Below are 14,222 nucleotides of genomic sequence, written 5' to 3'. Positions count from 1 at the left end.
TTCATTGGACTAGTCATTACCAAAAAAAAGATAGTTAAATGTATTTCCTTATAGAAATAGAATGTTTATTTTGTGGTCTATGACAACTGATGGTAGCATCTGCTTGACATCATGTTATCTGGTGGTGAGGTCCATTTCTATGCCAAATCAGTGGAAAGCAATGCTCAAAGAAAATACTTAAAATTATGAAATCCTAATTCAGTCTGAAGACAGCAGAGCTTTCCTGGGGTCCTCCAAACATAAGGAGGTTTTGGCTTTAAAAAAATAGAATTTAAACAGACTTTCACAAGCAGAGCAAACCTATGACCAGTCAGCATCCCTGCACATAAGAGAGTTCATCACATTGCAACTGTATTTAACCTACAAGTAAATGTGGTGGAGAATTTCAAGACCTCTCCTTTGTTGCCCTATTGTTCTGTTGTTCTTTTGGTCAACAATGCAATCACTCTTGTTTTGTCAGACATCAGACATATCTTCTTTCCATCTTTCTTATGGCTGTCTCTTGTATATGTGAAACCTGCATATACAGAAGTGGATTCAATTTTTACAGTGATACTATTATCCTTTTTCCCTGTACATACATATATGAACGGAGTCCAAAGTAGATTATGCATGACAACATTAATTGTAATGATGAAACCATTGTTTGTGTGTGTCATAAATTATAAAATCTATGCATAGTCATTTTTGTGCCTACATTCTAGGAGGTTTTTATGTATACTCTTCAACTGAAGAAGTTTAAGATTGAAATGAAAAAGCACACCCAATAGTTTTACTTTGGGGAATGCCAGCTTAAAATTCTGCTTCACACTGTAGTAAGTGCTGTTAGTGCAATGCTTCTTGTGACAGCAAGACTGAAATAGTTGTCTTCTGTTCTTACTTTCAAAGTATAAGAAAAAATTCATACGGTGAAACTTATACTGATAGTTCAATTATTTCTAAGGAATTTTATTTAAAGGTTATTGTAGCTATGATTTGAATTAACAAAGGGATTTTTTTGTTTATTTGTTTCAGTAAATGAAATACGCAATCACAGTTTACATCTAAAAGACCACTTGTGATTCTTAACACAGCTTTCTAGCCTATGTTACAACCTGGATGGCAGTTTTCGCTGCATGTTTATAGCTGCATAATCTTGTTTCAGAAAAATAAATGACTGAAAAGTGTGCTTATCATTTTTTTTCCCCCTTTTCGGTAACATCTTTTCATACACTGACAGTTATTGTGAATGCATGAAATAAAACTGTTAATCAGTCAAACAAATGCAGTGTAGTTTACTTGTTAAACATCTGTATATTTGTAAATTGTATGCTTTGTATAAATCTTGTCTTAGCCAAATAATTTGATCTCCCCATATTGGAATCACCTCCTATATTATTTGTTAAATGCTGTTGTGATCGTGCACCAGACACAGTAACTATATACCCCAGAATTATGTGTTGCTTTTAAAATCCTGAGTCTTCCCCTTCTAACCAGCCTTGTTGATATTTGAGCAACAGCCATATATAGAAGAAATGTAACAGCAAACTTCTTGTGCCATGGAGGTATGTGTCAATTGATTGTTGTTTACAAGCAGTTTTGAACAGGCTGTGACCAACAGCTTTGAGCCCCAAGGTGCAAGCAGAGGATAAATAGATACAAGATGGACCTTTTCAATGAATAGGTGATTTCTTTCTATGACATTTCATGTTGACTTTTTATTTTATTTCTGTAGAGGCCTTCAGTGTTTTCCTGAAAATGCCAGAGAAGAATGAGTTTCCTTATCGTTCTTATGAGACCCTCATAAAAGCATTGTTGGCACAGAGTTGTCTGGAGGAAGCCATCCAAGTGAAACACATGTAAGGCTTTTTTGTGTTTGAGGGATTTAAACTGGGCAGGGGGAGGTGTTTTTAAATAATTTCTGGATAATTGTCTGGTAATTTTTTGTATTTCAATGGGACAAAAGGTCATGGCCTCATAATTGGAACCTATGGTAAGTAATAAATGGGTATTTCATGGGATGATATGCCATATATTGAAAAGGTACTAGAGTGACAGTACGTATTGCTAATAACTCATTTCAGCTATCAGTATCAAGAAATGTACTTGGCATCAGAACTGAAAGTCTACCCTTCTGGCAGTCTGCCTTTTCCTCTTTAGAGCAATATCCAAATAGACAAGATTCCTTCACTTAACTGCCTGTGAGCCTTCCCCTCAATCCCCATCCCTGCTGCTGTCCTACCCTACCCACTCTCCCTAGCAGCTGGCTGGCTGCCAAATACAAAATGGTATGTTTGACTGTGATGCCAGTGGCTAGGAGATGACCATAAACCTTAAATCCAACTCTTATTCTTCTGAAATAAATCCAACCTGCTGTCATGTGTTGTTAGAATCACCAGAATGGAATTAACCTTTGTAGTGGTTTGAGCCTTAACTGGAGTTTAAGAGCTCAGATGGTAGCAAAAATGCCAAGAAATCCTCCTTCCGCCCCTGAAGAGACTGGAGGTAAATCTACCAAAAAATAGTCTGAAGTCGTTTTAGAAGTAGGAGAAGTAAATTTTTTAACTATATATATAGCAGTATCAGGAAGGATTTACAAAGGTAAGGAATAAGGATGAATAGGAGAACATGCCAAACCAAATTTGGATGGCCTTCTATCTCCCTCCATGTATGTGGATTTCAGTCCTTTAGGGAAGCCTGGACGCAGCAGGGAGAAGATCAGGCCCCACCATGTGGCAGAACTATGAGGCCAGCAGCGGCTGTTGGTCCTTTCAAACAGGCAAGGCAGGAGCAAAGAGCAAGAATGTCTGCCATGCCCTCCTCATTGTAGTCTTGCTGAACAGGAAGGGGGAATGGAACAGATCAACTTAGACCCAGGCAAGCCCTCTTCCTGGGAGGAGGAAGCCAAGTCCACCTGGATCAGGTTTCCTTTGTTCCCTGGGGGAAGCAGGGCTCTTGCAACCCTCCCCTCCGCTAGGATGGGTGTAACCCAGCACAACCTTTTTGAGAGCTGTATAGTATGCCAGATTACAAGTGTTACCACTCATCAGTGTAGACATAAAAAGAACAAAAATGTAAGTTGTTTGCGTTCTTTGGCTAAAAAAACAACAGTCGTTTTCCTCAAGCCTATTTTTGACTGTATAAAGTGAATTTGAAAGTGCCTGTAGGTAACTTAAATGATGCACAGAGCTCTATTAAAAAGTAAGAATTTTTGTAGTCAATTCAGATTTTTATGTCCAAGAACCAGTATAGTGTGAGATGATGTGTATTATTTTCAGGGGCTTCAAAAAAATATTTAGACTGAATTTGCCTTTCATTGAAAGCATGCCTGAATTTTGCATTCAGAACAACAGAATAACATTTCTGCAAATATTTTTCAGTAACTGGGCTTTATGATGAGGAATGTTTGTGCTTGATGCATGCATGGCTTATATCAAGGAAAAACTAATGGAAGCAACTGATAAATCTAAGTGGAAGATGGAAAGGAGATGTTTTAGAAGTACAAAGAATGTTGATAAAATTTGTATAGTTAAATGTTTGCAGAAAATATTAATGTATTGAAAGATTCCTAAGGGGTGAAGTTTGAAACTTTATAGTGAAGATTGACTACTTCCCTGCTCTGCAGCTCAAAGACTTGTAAGAAGTTGCACAAAATATTGCATGCAGTAATTTCCAAATTGGAAGAGCAGTAAGAGGGTGTTGGCTTGTCCTGATTTTTCAGTGATACAGAATTAACCACTTTAGATAAGTGTTTTCCTATGTAAATTAAAAATTTAAGGGGGGAAAACTGAACAATTTTAAAAGACTAAAAAACTTGGAGATGTGTTTTAAAGGATTAAATCTCTAAACCTTGAGATATTTAGGAAAAAACCCAGCAGGATTTAGTAAGAGGTCACTGGTCAAAGCCAACCATCATGATAACCCCTGTGCTTCTTAGAACTCTCACACCCTGTCTTGTAGCATAGAAATGCCAAAAGATGACATTCTCAGAAGCCTGTAAGAGTTCACTCTTGCTTCAAGGCAGAAAATGCTGTGTATTGGCAGTGCTCTTGGTGTTTGTGTCTTCTTTTTCTAGTAACAAAGTGATGCTTACATTAAGCATTTTCAAAAGTCTGTAAGCTTTAAATTATTCACTGAAATAAGAGTGATTGTGTGTGTACTCATGGTTGAGGAATAGCAAATCTTGGTTTCGCACACATTTCTGCATGCTTGACAATTTTTCTAACCTCATATTACAAAGAGATTACTCCTAAATGTGTGCAGTGGCCTGAAACTTGTGCAGCTCCTAAGGTTTTCATAAAATACAGAAAAGCTACCTTAATTTGTATACACTAACATCTTTTTCTTTCTACTCTGCTTGAAGCCAAATTTTTAATTCAAATAATATTTACAAAGCCTTACTATGAGCATTATCATAGACAACAAAACAAGTTGTCGGTTTTTTTATTTTATTTTAAATCTTCTGTCCTCTTATTCCTCTGAGAAACTTCCCTGAGAAAGTGATGTGGTAGAAGGAAATTGCACTCTTACTCTGCATTTGAAAAAAGGGAAGAGATACCGAGTTTACTGATGTGTTGTCAGTCCAAGTCTAGTTGCTTTTCCATTCTATCACTGGTTTGAGGAATATTTACTGCATCTGGTCCAAGAAGTTTTAAATAGAAATTTAGGAGTATTGGAATGATGGATTAGTTCTGTAATAGTAGCTAACATCTATTTAATCACACTAAAGATTGGAAGATTGGGAGAAAGTAAATCCTTTGTTATATGTAATTTACAGTCTCATGCATGAATTGTTGACTTAAGGGCTTTGACAGATGGGACAAAGCTGGGGGGGGGGCTGGAGGGGAAGGCGGAACTGAGCAGTGGGTGCTTAGGCAGGGATTAAGAGGATTGGTTGGGAGAGTAAGAAAATCCCGAGTCCAATGACTGCATTTGTGAGCCTGGGAGGCTGAAAGTGACTGAGAGGATAGTCATATTGTGTGCCATGTGAAGGATTTTCTTGAGATTGAGGAGAATAATTTAGCAATGACCCTGCTTACCTCCCAATCCGCTCAGCTTCTAAGTTCAAGTAGGTAGGCTGCTCAGTTGTTTGCCCCAAGATGATCAGTGAGGTTTATCTTGATTGCTGATATGGTAAATGGCAATGCCCCCCTTTTCTGTGTAGAGATTTTGTAATCTAGAAATGAACACTTGTAAAGTTATCCATAGATATTAAAAATGTGGCTATATGTCATACAATGTCAGCAGCAACATTTTGTTGTATAAGGTCAAGGTGATTGGTGGTTAGTCTCTCTTAACTAATTTCCAGAGTGTTAGAAAAGCTTTAGTGGTGGTTTTAAAGTGAAGACTCTCTTGGGAATGGATACGTGAAATTTGGTATTACAGCAGATAAAGAATTGATAAGGGGAATAGAATTTTAACGTGGCTAAGGCAGCAAATGAAGTATGTTCACTTTAAAACCTGTATACATCTAGATGACAGAAAATTGAAAATTAATCAACCAAATGATACGGTGTTAGTTCATAATATGCTTTAGTTTATGTTTAAAATATACAGTGCTGAAAATAAGTGTTTCCTTTTTATTGCTGAAAGAATAGTTTTATATTTTATAATTATGGTGACTATTCAGGAAAAGAAGAAAAAGTATCCAGCTTAGGATACAACAGAACAATGCAGGGCATGCAGTTATTTTAGTCATCTAATATGTCAGCATTCAAGAATCTGAACCGATTGTTTAAAAAAAATCTTGTACTTTGTTTCTTTTGTTGCTCACTTCCAACTTTGTCATCTGTCAGAATGCAAAAAAAAATTATCCTTCTATAACCATTGACAGGATAACACAAAAGCTGTCTCCAGGTCGATATTTTGCAGCAATATTTTTAACATACGAACAGTAGTTTTTATAATTTCACCTTGGTGCTCAACCATTTATTATCGTATCAGAAGCATGTCAGTAATTCCTTTCTAAATGTCTGCTTCTTTTAGTGCCGAGACCCACATCAAGGGCTTCACACTGAACAGTGCTGCCAGCAGCCTCCTCATCATATCGCAAGTTAGGCGGGATTATTTGAAAGGTATGTCACAATGCTTGACCTTTACGTCACATTAATGCCTCTGCAGATTTTTCTTGTAACGCCCTTCGAATACTTGGATAAAGGAGTCCATTTAGCAAATTACCTGCTTATCAAGAGCCTTTTGTGGTAGCTGAGAGACGCAAATTACTGTACATGCATTTATAATACAGCTTGAATATGAATGTACTTGTCATTTGACCACTTAGTCCAGTTTCCATTCCATTTAACACAAGATGGGTTTTCTTAAGATGAATCACAGCTCTTCAGACATGCAAAATTTGTGCTCCAGAACGAGAGAAAGTACAGGCTTTCAAGTGCGTTAAAATTCACAGCACAAGTCATTTTGCTTTGGAAATTAACATACTTTAGAGCATCTGAAACAATTCCCAGCAGTTGTTTCTTGCATAGTGTGTTGGTTGTGTGAGATATCCGATGAGTTAAATTGACTGTTAAATGCGTATGATTGTGCACTAAATGATTATAATATTGATTTTAAAACTTAATCAAATACTTTTTAATAGTTCTCAATACTAACAGTAACAAAATGTTCACTTTGGTTTTCTTTTAAACGTAGCAATGATGGAAAAGAAAACGGCGGCTGAATAGTATGTAAGAGTAGCCAAAAAGATGCTGGGTGAAGTTTTGCAGTTGTCCTATTTTAGTTCTCGGCATTGGTTGTTTTGCAGCCTAGAGTTCAGCTCCAAAACATTACATTTTAGAGCTTAAAAGAAAGGACCAGTTTTACATGCAGTCCTGTGTCTTTTTCCCAGTGTGAGAGTAAATGCAGGATTGATACGTATTTCTGTCGGTGTATTTAAGCATCAGATCAGCTATATAAAAGATGTACTGCACTGAATTTTACTTTCATACCAGAAGGTATACCAAAAAATGAATTTTTGATTCTGCCATTAGTTAGTTTTATTTCATTCTGTGAAGCAAACCTGTAGTAACTCATACAGTATGCTGTCAGCTACATTAAAATACTCTTAAGATGAACTATAAGACATGTCTTCTCTCTTGTACACTTTCCTGCAACTCGTGAACTTCTTCCAAATTCCTTCCCCACTCAGTATCAAATCTTGTATCATTGTCAGATGTCATCGAATGATGTATGTGTGCTGAATGCCATTGGTTCTCTTGGCAAGTCTTAAGTTTTAATGGCTTTCAAGGCCTTCACCTGACTTCCCTGTCTGATTTTATTCTAATAACTTTTTCTTGTCCAATGTGCTGTGAGTTTTTGCCAGCTTCTTCTAAAAATCTTCTCTTTGTCAAACTGTCACTGATCCTTTCTATATTCTGCCAGTCTTTAGCACTAACTGCGTGATTTCTTCTTAGTTAGCATACTAAAATCTCTGCCATGTAAGTCTTCTCCCTTGATATACTTCAAAAATAGTTCTTTTTGCACAACACAAAGTGTCTCAAGAAGCTTGTGGAATTACACTGGTTTGTAAAATGTCTTTATCATGTTCATTGAACAAACTTTACTTTTGGTAATTTAATTGACTAGTCAGACTTGATCATTTTTCTATTTTAATCTAAAGGTGGTGCTTCCCTTTTTGCAAGTGAAGCACTGAAAATGCAAGTTTCCAAATATCTCAACCCTACTGGTCACTTTCAGGCACATATTTTTGTCAGTGAACTCCATTTGTCCTGCATCTTGTGATGGCTTTCATGTCTGTAAAACTTTTTTGTTTTATCATAGTTCGCCATCATTCTTTGCTGTGCAATGTGGCATAGTTAAAAGCTTTTATTCAGGTCCCTAGATATCCTCACAAGAGCTGTAACGTCTTCTGCCAAGAACTTGGTGAAACCCATGTTACTTTAAGAGTCAGAACCTAAGTTTCACTTTAGGGAATTTGCAGTTTGTGGGAAAGCCTTATGATTTTTACAAGCTTTTAGCTACCTGGGTTTAAGTGCTGAAAAATCAAGGGATTAGATTATGAGTTGAGATTAGTAGCGGGTGCTTTTACATAAACAAAAAAACCCAACCAACCAACCAAACCAACAACACTCCATCCAAAAAACAACTGGCACCAACCAACCCAAAACTCTCAAATACGCAGCACAGCAGAATTACCCAGCACTCTCCTAGGTCATGCAGCAGTGCTGTGCACATGCAGCTTTCAGATCTTCCTATCTCTTCATTCCTGAGAGGGCTGGTCATGCTCCATGCTGAAGTGAGGTCCACACTTAGTCAGGAGAGAATTTGAACATGGCGTGTGTTTTGTGTTTGCTTTTCAATATCAAGAATCTTGCCCATGTTGTATTGCTCCTTTTGTTTCTCTAAAAAGAAAGGGGAGGGAGGAGAGTGGGGAAGGATTCAAAAAACTTACTGTAAAGGAACCTTAAGCATACAGGATGCTTTCCCTTCCTCTCTTGTAAAAGGTAATACTGGATTTCTGCAGTACCTGCATGCTGAATTCAAATGTTAATGCTGTGAAGTTCCGGTGGTTGTATATTGTGTTAGAAGTGTTACTCCTTGGTATTACAACTATTGTCTGTGATTACTCGTGCCTGTGCTAGTGAGGAGTAGGAGGGGTTTACCAGAGGGGTATATCTTTCTCTGTGTTTGCTCATTGTATAACATAAATTGACAAGAATTATAGTCAGAGAAATCGCACTTCATCTGTGGTGACTGTGGGGTATTTGTGGCAGACTGACAGGAGATTGACTTTTTTAATGTTTTTAACATGGGTAATTGCTTTAACTTAGGAGTTCCTGTGGAAACTATCCAGTTTTGAGTTTATTCATGTATTGAGGCTTGCAACTCATGTTTTTATATAAAAATTAGATATTAGTAAGCAAAAGTGTTGGTGTGCTCTTAAAAAGACATCTGAATACTAAACAGTTTCAATAATTAATTGCATTTTGAAACTATATTCCTAAGTATGCAACATTTTTGAGTTTTAGTGAAGAAAATTTATTATAGTCAGAATACAAAAAAGAGGCAAGAAAAACTGAAACAGTTATGACTCCTCAACTCATAAGGGAGGACATTTATGAGAGAGCTGCTTTCCTTGAGACGGATAGTAAAAAAATAAATGCTGAAAATATCCTAATACTTTTTACTGAGCAAATGCTACAGCATTTTAGCCTAATGTATTGTGGAAAGTTTTTATTGGGTTGTGTATATATTCAAGTTTTAATTCACCATAGCACATTTGGGGCTTAAGTTGAGCAAGAGAAATTATATTCAGTACATGTTTTTAAAAGGATATGGTTAATGATACCAGCAGCATGCTTGCCTACTGAACTAAAATCTGATTATCTTTTCCCTTATTTCTATACCATTGTCAGACGCTATGACTGTTTTAAAAGGAATGCTTGACAGCGGCTCGTTGCCTACTAGACCAGCAGTGACTGCACTTATTCAGGCTCTGGCAGAAAAAGGAGATCTAAAGAACCTGCAAACACTTAAAACCATGTTGGAAGGCATCACACAATCAATTAATTTATCTCCCTCACTAATTGCTAATGCTATTGCATTGGCTCATACTGAAAAGTAAGTATTTATACAACTAGTGTATGTAATTCTTTCATGCCGAGTTGTGGGAGATCTCTTGCATTATCCTTTTCATTCTGTTTCTATTCTTGGAGTCCTAGATGTTAACATTCAGGTCAAGTTGAGCAGCATGTTGTGCAGTTGTGTTGTGGTATCATTTCCCAAACATTTTTGGTTGAAAATAAGTTTGAAATACAGGGATAGCTATGAAGCCTGTGGGACAGCATGAAGTCTTCTCTGGTGGTGTAATATAGCTTCAATACCTTTGTCCTAACATATTACACCTCATATAAAATGTGTTCTTCTTGGTGTTAGATCAAAAGCCTATTGAAATCTGTGAAATTCATCAAAATAAATGTAAAAAAAAAAATAATCTTGGAACTTTTGACAACAAAAAATCTGCTACCTGTTTCAAAAAATGAAATGACAAAATATCATTGTTTCCCCTTAGTGTCAAAGCCAGACATACACCTGTAGAGAAATTTCATAAGTTTTGTCAGAATTGGCTGCAGTGCTGGTTTAGGCCACAGTTTCCGACATGAGAAGTATCCCCACACTGAGTACCCTTCGGTTCAGCTGTTTGATTCAGTGTCATAGTCTGCCTAGCAGTACAGTTCTAGTTTAACCTTTGTATAAAGCTGCATGAGGTAAGAAGCACTTCTGGGAGAAAGGGCACACTTCTCAAGTATGCTTTGCAGGGAAGAACCAGGCTTCAAGAATCCTACATAGTCTGTTATTTCAAACTAGTTTCATTAGGTAGAGCTCCTGTGGCTAACTTGGCAGGAAAGCTGTAGAACCATGTAGTCTGTAATAGATATCTGATTGCCTCAGGCATGCAAGACCAGAGAGAATAGTCACTGAAGTGTTTGGAACAGCAAGATAACTTGAAAGAGGACCACACAGACCAGTTCCAGTAGTGAGCTCTCTATATTTTCAGCCACTGAAAAACAATCTGTCTATAAAGGGCTGATCCTCTAAATACCTAGATCAGCGTGGTCCTTGACACACAATATTTCTAGTGCGATTTCTTTTGCCTAAATTAAACACTTCAAATAGGAGAGGTATTCTATTCTATGTATTCTATGTATTTCAGGATTTGTCTCATAAGATGCATATTTTCCTGTGTCTTCACATCATGGAAGTGTTAAAAAGTCATGCTGTGTTCTCAAGCTATAGACTAGTGACAGTAGTAAATAGATTGCTGTATGCAGGCACAGATTCTTTATCAGTATCAACTTTTCTTTTGCCAACCTAACCTAGCTTGGTGGATATATGAATATACTTAGCAGAAGCATATTTTATTTTTTTTAAATACCTTGCAAGCTATACTCTGAGAACTGTGAAAAACAATCTATTGGTCAGTTCATGTTTCTGATAGAGCTTTCAAAGCCTTTTTTTTATAGTTTGCAAATGTGCTGTGCTGCTTCACCTAAAACCATTCATTCATCATACTCTGATTTCTTCTTCAATTAAATTAGGTTTTAGAATGGACTGGTAAGGGTTGTTGTCATGTGAACTTTTAGAATGCTAGAAGTAGAGTTTACACTTCAGTGAATAATTCCTGCATTACTTTATTAGCATTTGCTGTACTTAAGCTGTAACATTAAAGGTGTTTAGCCAGATGTACTGACCATGTGACATTAGAATTGTCTGTTGCATCCAGAAAGATAGGCATGGATAAAATCAGGTAAATAATTAATTGATAACATTAAAAAAAAATACTTGAGTTGTGCACATCAATTATTCAGTTACTTTCTGTTAATGTTTTGATTTTTGCCTTCTAGATTTGCAGAACACACTGAACTCTTCTTTCTTAATGAAGAAAAAGTATGTCAGAATTACTTAGGCTTTGTGGAGGTCAAAGGTCATAAAAAACTATTCATGGGTTAATTTATTCATTCAGTCATAAGTGGCTTCACTATTACAATATCTGAGTGAAGTCATAGGTACTCAACTATTCCTGAGAAAAATAACCTTAATGTAGAAAACAAAAACGTTAGTATAATTGCTTCTTTAGGTTTAGAAAACTTGATTTCAGAAACTAAGCCAGTTCAATCTTTTCCTAGCAATGACCTTGATGCTGCAGTGGAATACCTTGAGCCTCTGCTTATCTCTGGTGCACAGAATCCTGATCAAGCTGTCAGAAGTATTTCCTATTTGTTAAGAAAGGTGTCTGAAGAAGGATTAGAACCAGCTTTGGAAAAATGTAAGTTAATTGCAATGATACTTAAATATTCTGACTAGACAGTGTTATGAAAGAGCTATTACATGTAAAACCTGCTTAGTCAGCATAATTTATGCCTGTGAAGTTTACAAAAGTGGCTTTTCAATCAACGATTTTTCCTTATGTACCTATCATTTTGCAGTTGGTGCAATGGCAGAACGGCTGGCCAGTCAGTTTGGAATTTACAGACCTGTCACAGATCTTTTCCTTCAATTTGTCAGTGCAGACAGAGTGGATGATGCCAGGTCGCTGGTACAGGTAATGACATAACAAGGAAGTACAGAAATGCTTAGAGCTCTTCTCAGGTTAGCTGAGAAATTGTCAGAAAGCAATGTTGTATAGCACAGGCTGATACTAATAGGCTTTTGAATTTTTCAGTGTGAGTAGCAGTAGCACAGTTTAGGCTATTCCAAACCATGAGCTAGTACTGTAGTACTAATAGTAGTAGTGGGTGCCAGTTGGAAGGTTTCTTGTCTTCTAACAATGCAAAGGAAATAAAGGAAGGCTTGTGTACTGCTTGAAATTCCTTTCAATGCAAAAGCTTATATAGGTTTTCTGCTAGACAGCAGTTGCTCTTTGCAGTTTCCTTGCAACTTCTCACAAATGCTGCAAACATAATAATACTTTACAGTTTTTGTACAGTTTGGAAACCAGAAGCAGGCAATGTTTGCTGTTCATGGACCTTACTTCACTTGATTGCTATAATACTGTATGTGCTGGATTGAAGGTTTATGAAGAGCTGAATTTGCTTTGTACTCACTTAGTGTCATAGCTGCATTAAAAGACAAGTGGTGGTCTCTGGGCCGCAGTCTCAGCAGTCTTCAAGGAAGTGAGACAGCTGCATTCATGCCATTTGTACTGAGCTAAAGACAAAGCCAAGACAGAGATGAAGTGAACTGTGGGTGATGGGTGCTGCTGCTGTCAGCATGCATGAACAGGGTCCATCACGAAGGCTTGTCCCAGCAGTTGTGCTGATTCTGCAGATTGTTCAATCATAGAATACCAGGTTGGAAGGGACCTCAAGGATCATCTGATCCAACCTTTCTTGACAGAAGCACAGTCTAGACAAGAGGTAGAGGTCCAGCTGTATCTTACAAGCGTCCGATATTGGGGAATCCACCTCTTCTTTCCTGGGGAGATTGTGACAATGGCTGATTGTTCCCAATGTTCTGTGTGCATAGTCTTCTCTCTCAAACTGAGGGCTCTTGCCATCTCCTAGCAGTGCATATTGCTCCATTACCAGTTCCTCAGTATTTTAAGCTGCTAAAGAAAAGGCTCTGCTTCATCCTTTAGATGTTTTGTGATATTCCAACACCATTTTTTGGGGGAAGAATGCATACCAACAGATATGTTCAGTGAATTCTGTTACATTGCAAGGTCTGTAATTTGTATATTCCCTGCTCTGGAATAGGACTTTGTTTCTGGCTTTGCCCAACTGGTCATCTGAGTATAAATTAAAAGGAGACTACCATTTTGATAGAAAGCCCTCTTGCTATGTAGCATGAAACAAAATGCAGAAAGATCTCAAGTTATTTTACTCTTCCTGTTTGTTTTTTTTTGATAGCTTTATGATTGAAATGCATGAATTGAAGGAGTGAATGAAAACCACCTTTTGTTAGGATAAGGAGTTTTGTGTTTTTAATTAAATCTGTGCATTATTGAAATTTCTATTTCCCTAAAAAAATCATATTACAACAGCATCCAAATATTGGAATAATGTTAATGGCTCTATATCATATTTGAAATAAGATGGCATACACTTTATCTTGGGGATAGTATTTCATGTTACGTGGTCATTCAGCGATGAGCTTGAGTTGAAACTTCTGTGGATATGAGAAAATTTGTTTTTCAAATGGTGCATAAAAGCCTTTCAGTTGTTGAATGTTCTGCACTGCTGCTGTGGATCCAGTATTCTACTACTCTGTAACTAGAAGACAGTAGTAACCTCTGGCTATTGTTATGTTCTGGAAAAGTAAACTGCAATCTAAATGAATTATTTTGTGTGTAATAATCTGAAATACTACTCTACACATGGAGCATCTTTGCTATCAGAAATGCATGTAAGTCTATGGAAATGCTGAAGAAACAGCAACAGTGTATTTTGTACTGTATGGAGGGAGACTGGGGGGGAGAAACAAAGGCAATTTGATATTTCAGCATTGGAGAGGGCTGTGGAAAACCCTTTTTTCCAGCTCTCTTTTCTCAGGGCATCTACTAATAGTAGGCGAGAGTGGCTTAGAATCAGTAGTAAAATGTTGCAGGTTTCTCCCATGAATATTTCACCTCTGTTCATCACCATAATGCAATTTTTTTGTCAGAACACTTCTCAGTTTGCCTGACGGAATGGGGTTCGTGGTCCTTAAAGAGCATGTCAAACCACATTGCACATACAGTACATTCATAATGCCATATACAGAAATTCGATTGCATATGTCTAAAGTAC

The 14,222-nt window shown here is 37.1% G+C and overlaps 1 protein-coding gene across 1 annotated transcript in view; it reads left to right on the top strand.

The window, feature by feature from the left end:
• The window catches only part of LRPPRC (leucine rich pentatricopeptide repeat containing), a 98,530-nt gene that overhangs the window by 73,907 nt on the left and 10,401 nt on the right, over positions 1–14,222 (top strand). The window contains exons 30-34 of the mRNA XM_009904035.2: positions 1,715–1,838; positions 5,965–6,053; positions 9,351–9,555; positions 11,622–11,761; positions 11,922–12,037. Coding sequence (XP_009902337.2) covers positions 1,715–1,838; positions 5,965–6,053; positions 9,351–9,555; positions 11,622–11,761; positions 11,922–12,037 — 674 coding nt within the window. The remainder of the gene's footprint in view (positions 1–1,714; positions 1,839–5,964; positions 6,054–9,350; positions 9,556–11,621; positions 11,762–11,921; positions 12,038–14,222) is intronic.

This window comes from Dryobates pubescens, chromosome 16 (assembly GCF_014839835.1).
Source record: "Dryobates pubescens isolate bDryPub1 chromosome 16, bDryPub1.pri, whole genome shotgun sequence".
In the NCBI taxonomy this organism is placed as follows: Eukaryota; Metazoa; Chordata; class Aves; order Piciformes; family Picidae; genus Dryobates; species Dryobates pubescens.
The sequence above is the reverse complement of the archived record's forward strand: the minus strand, read 5'-3'. Positions and strand labels throughout refer to the sequence as shown.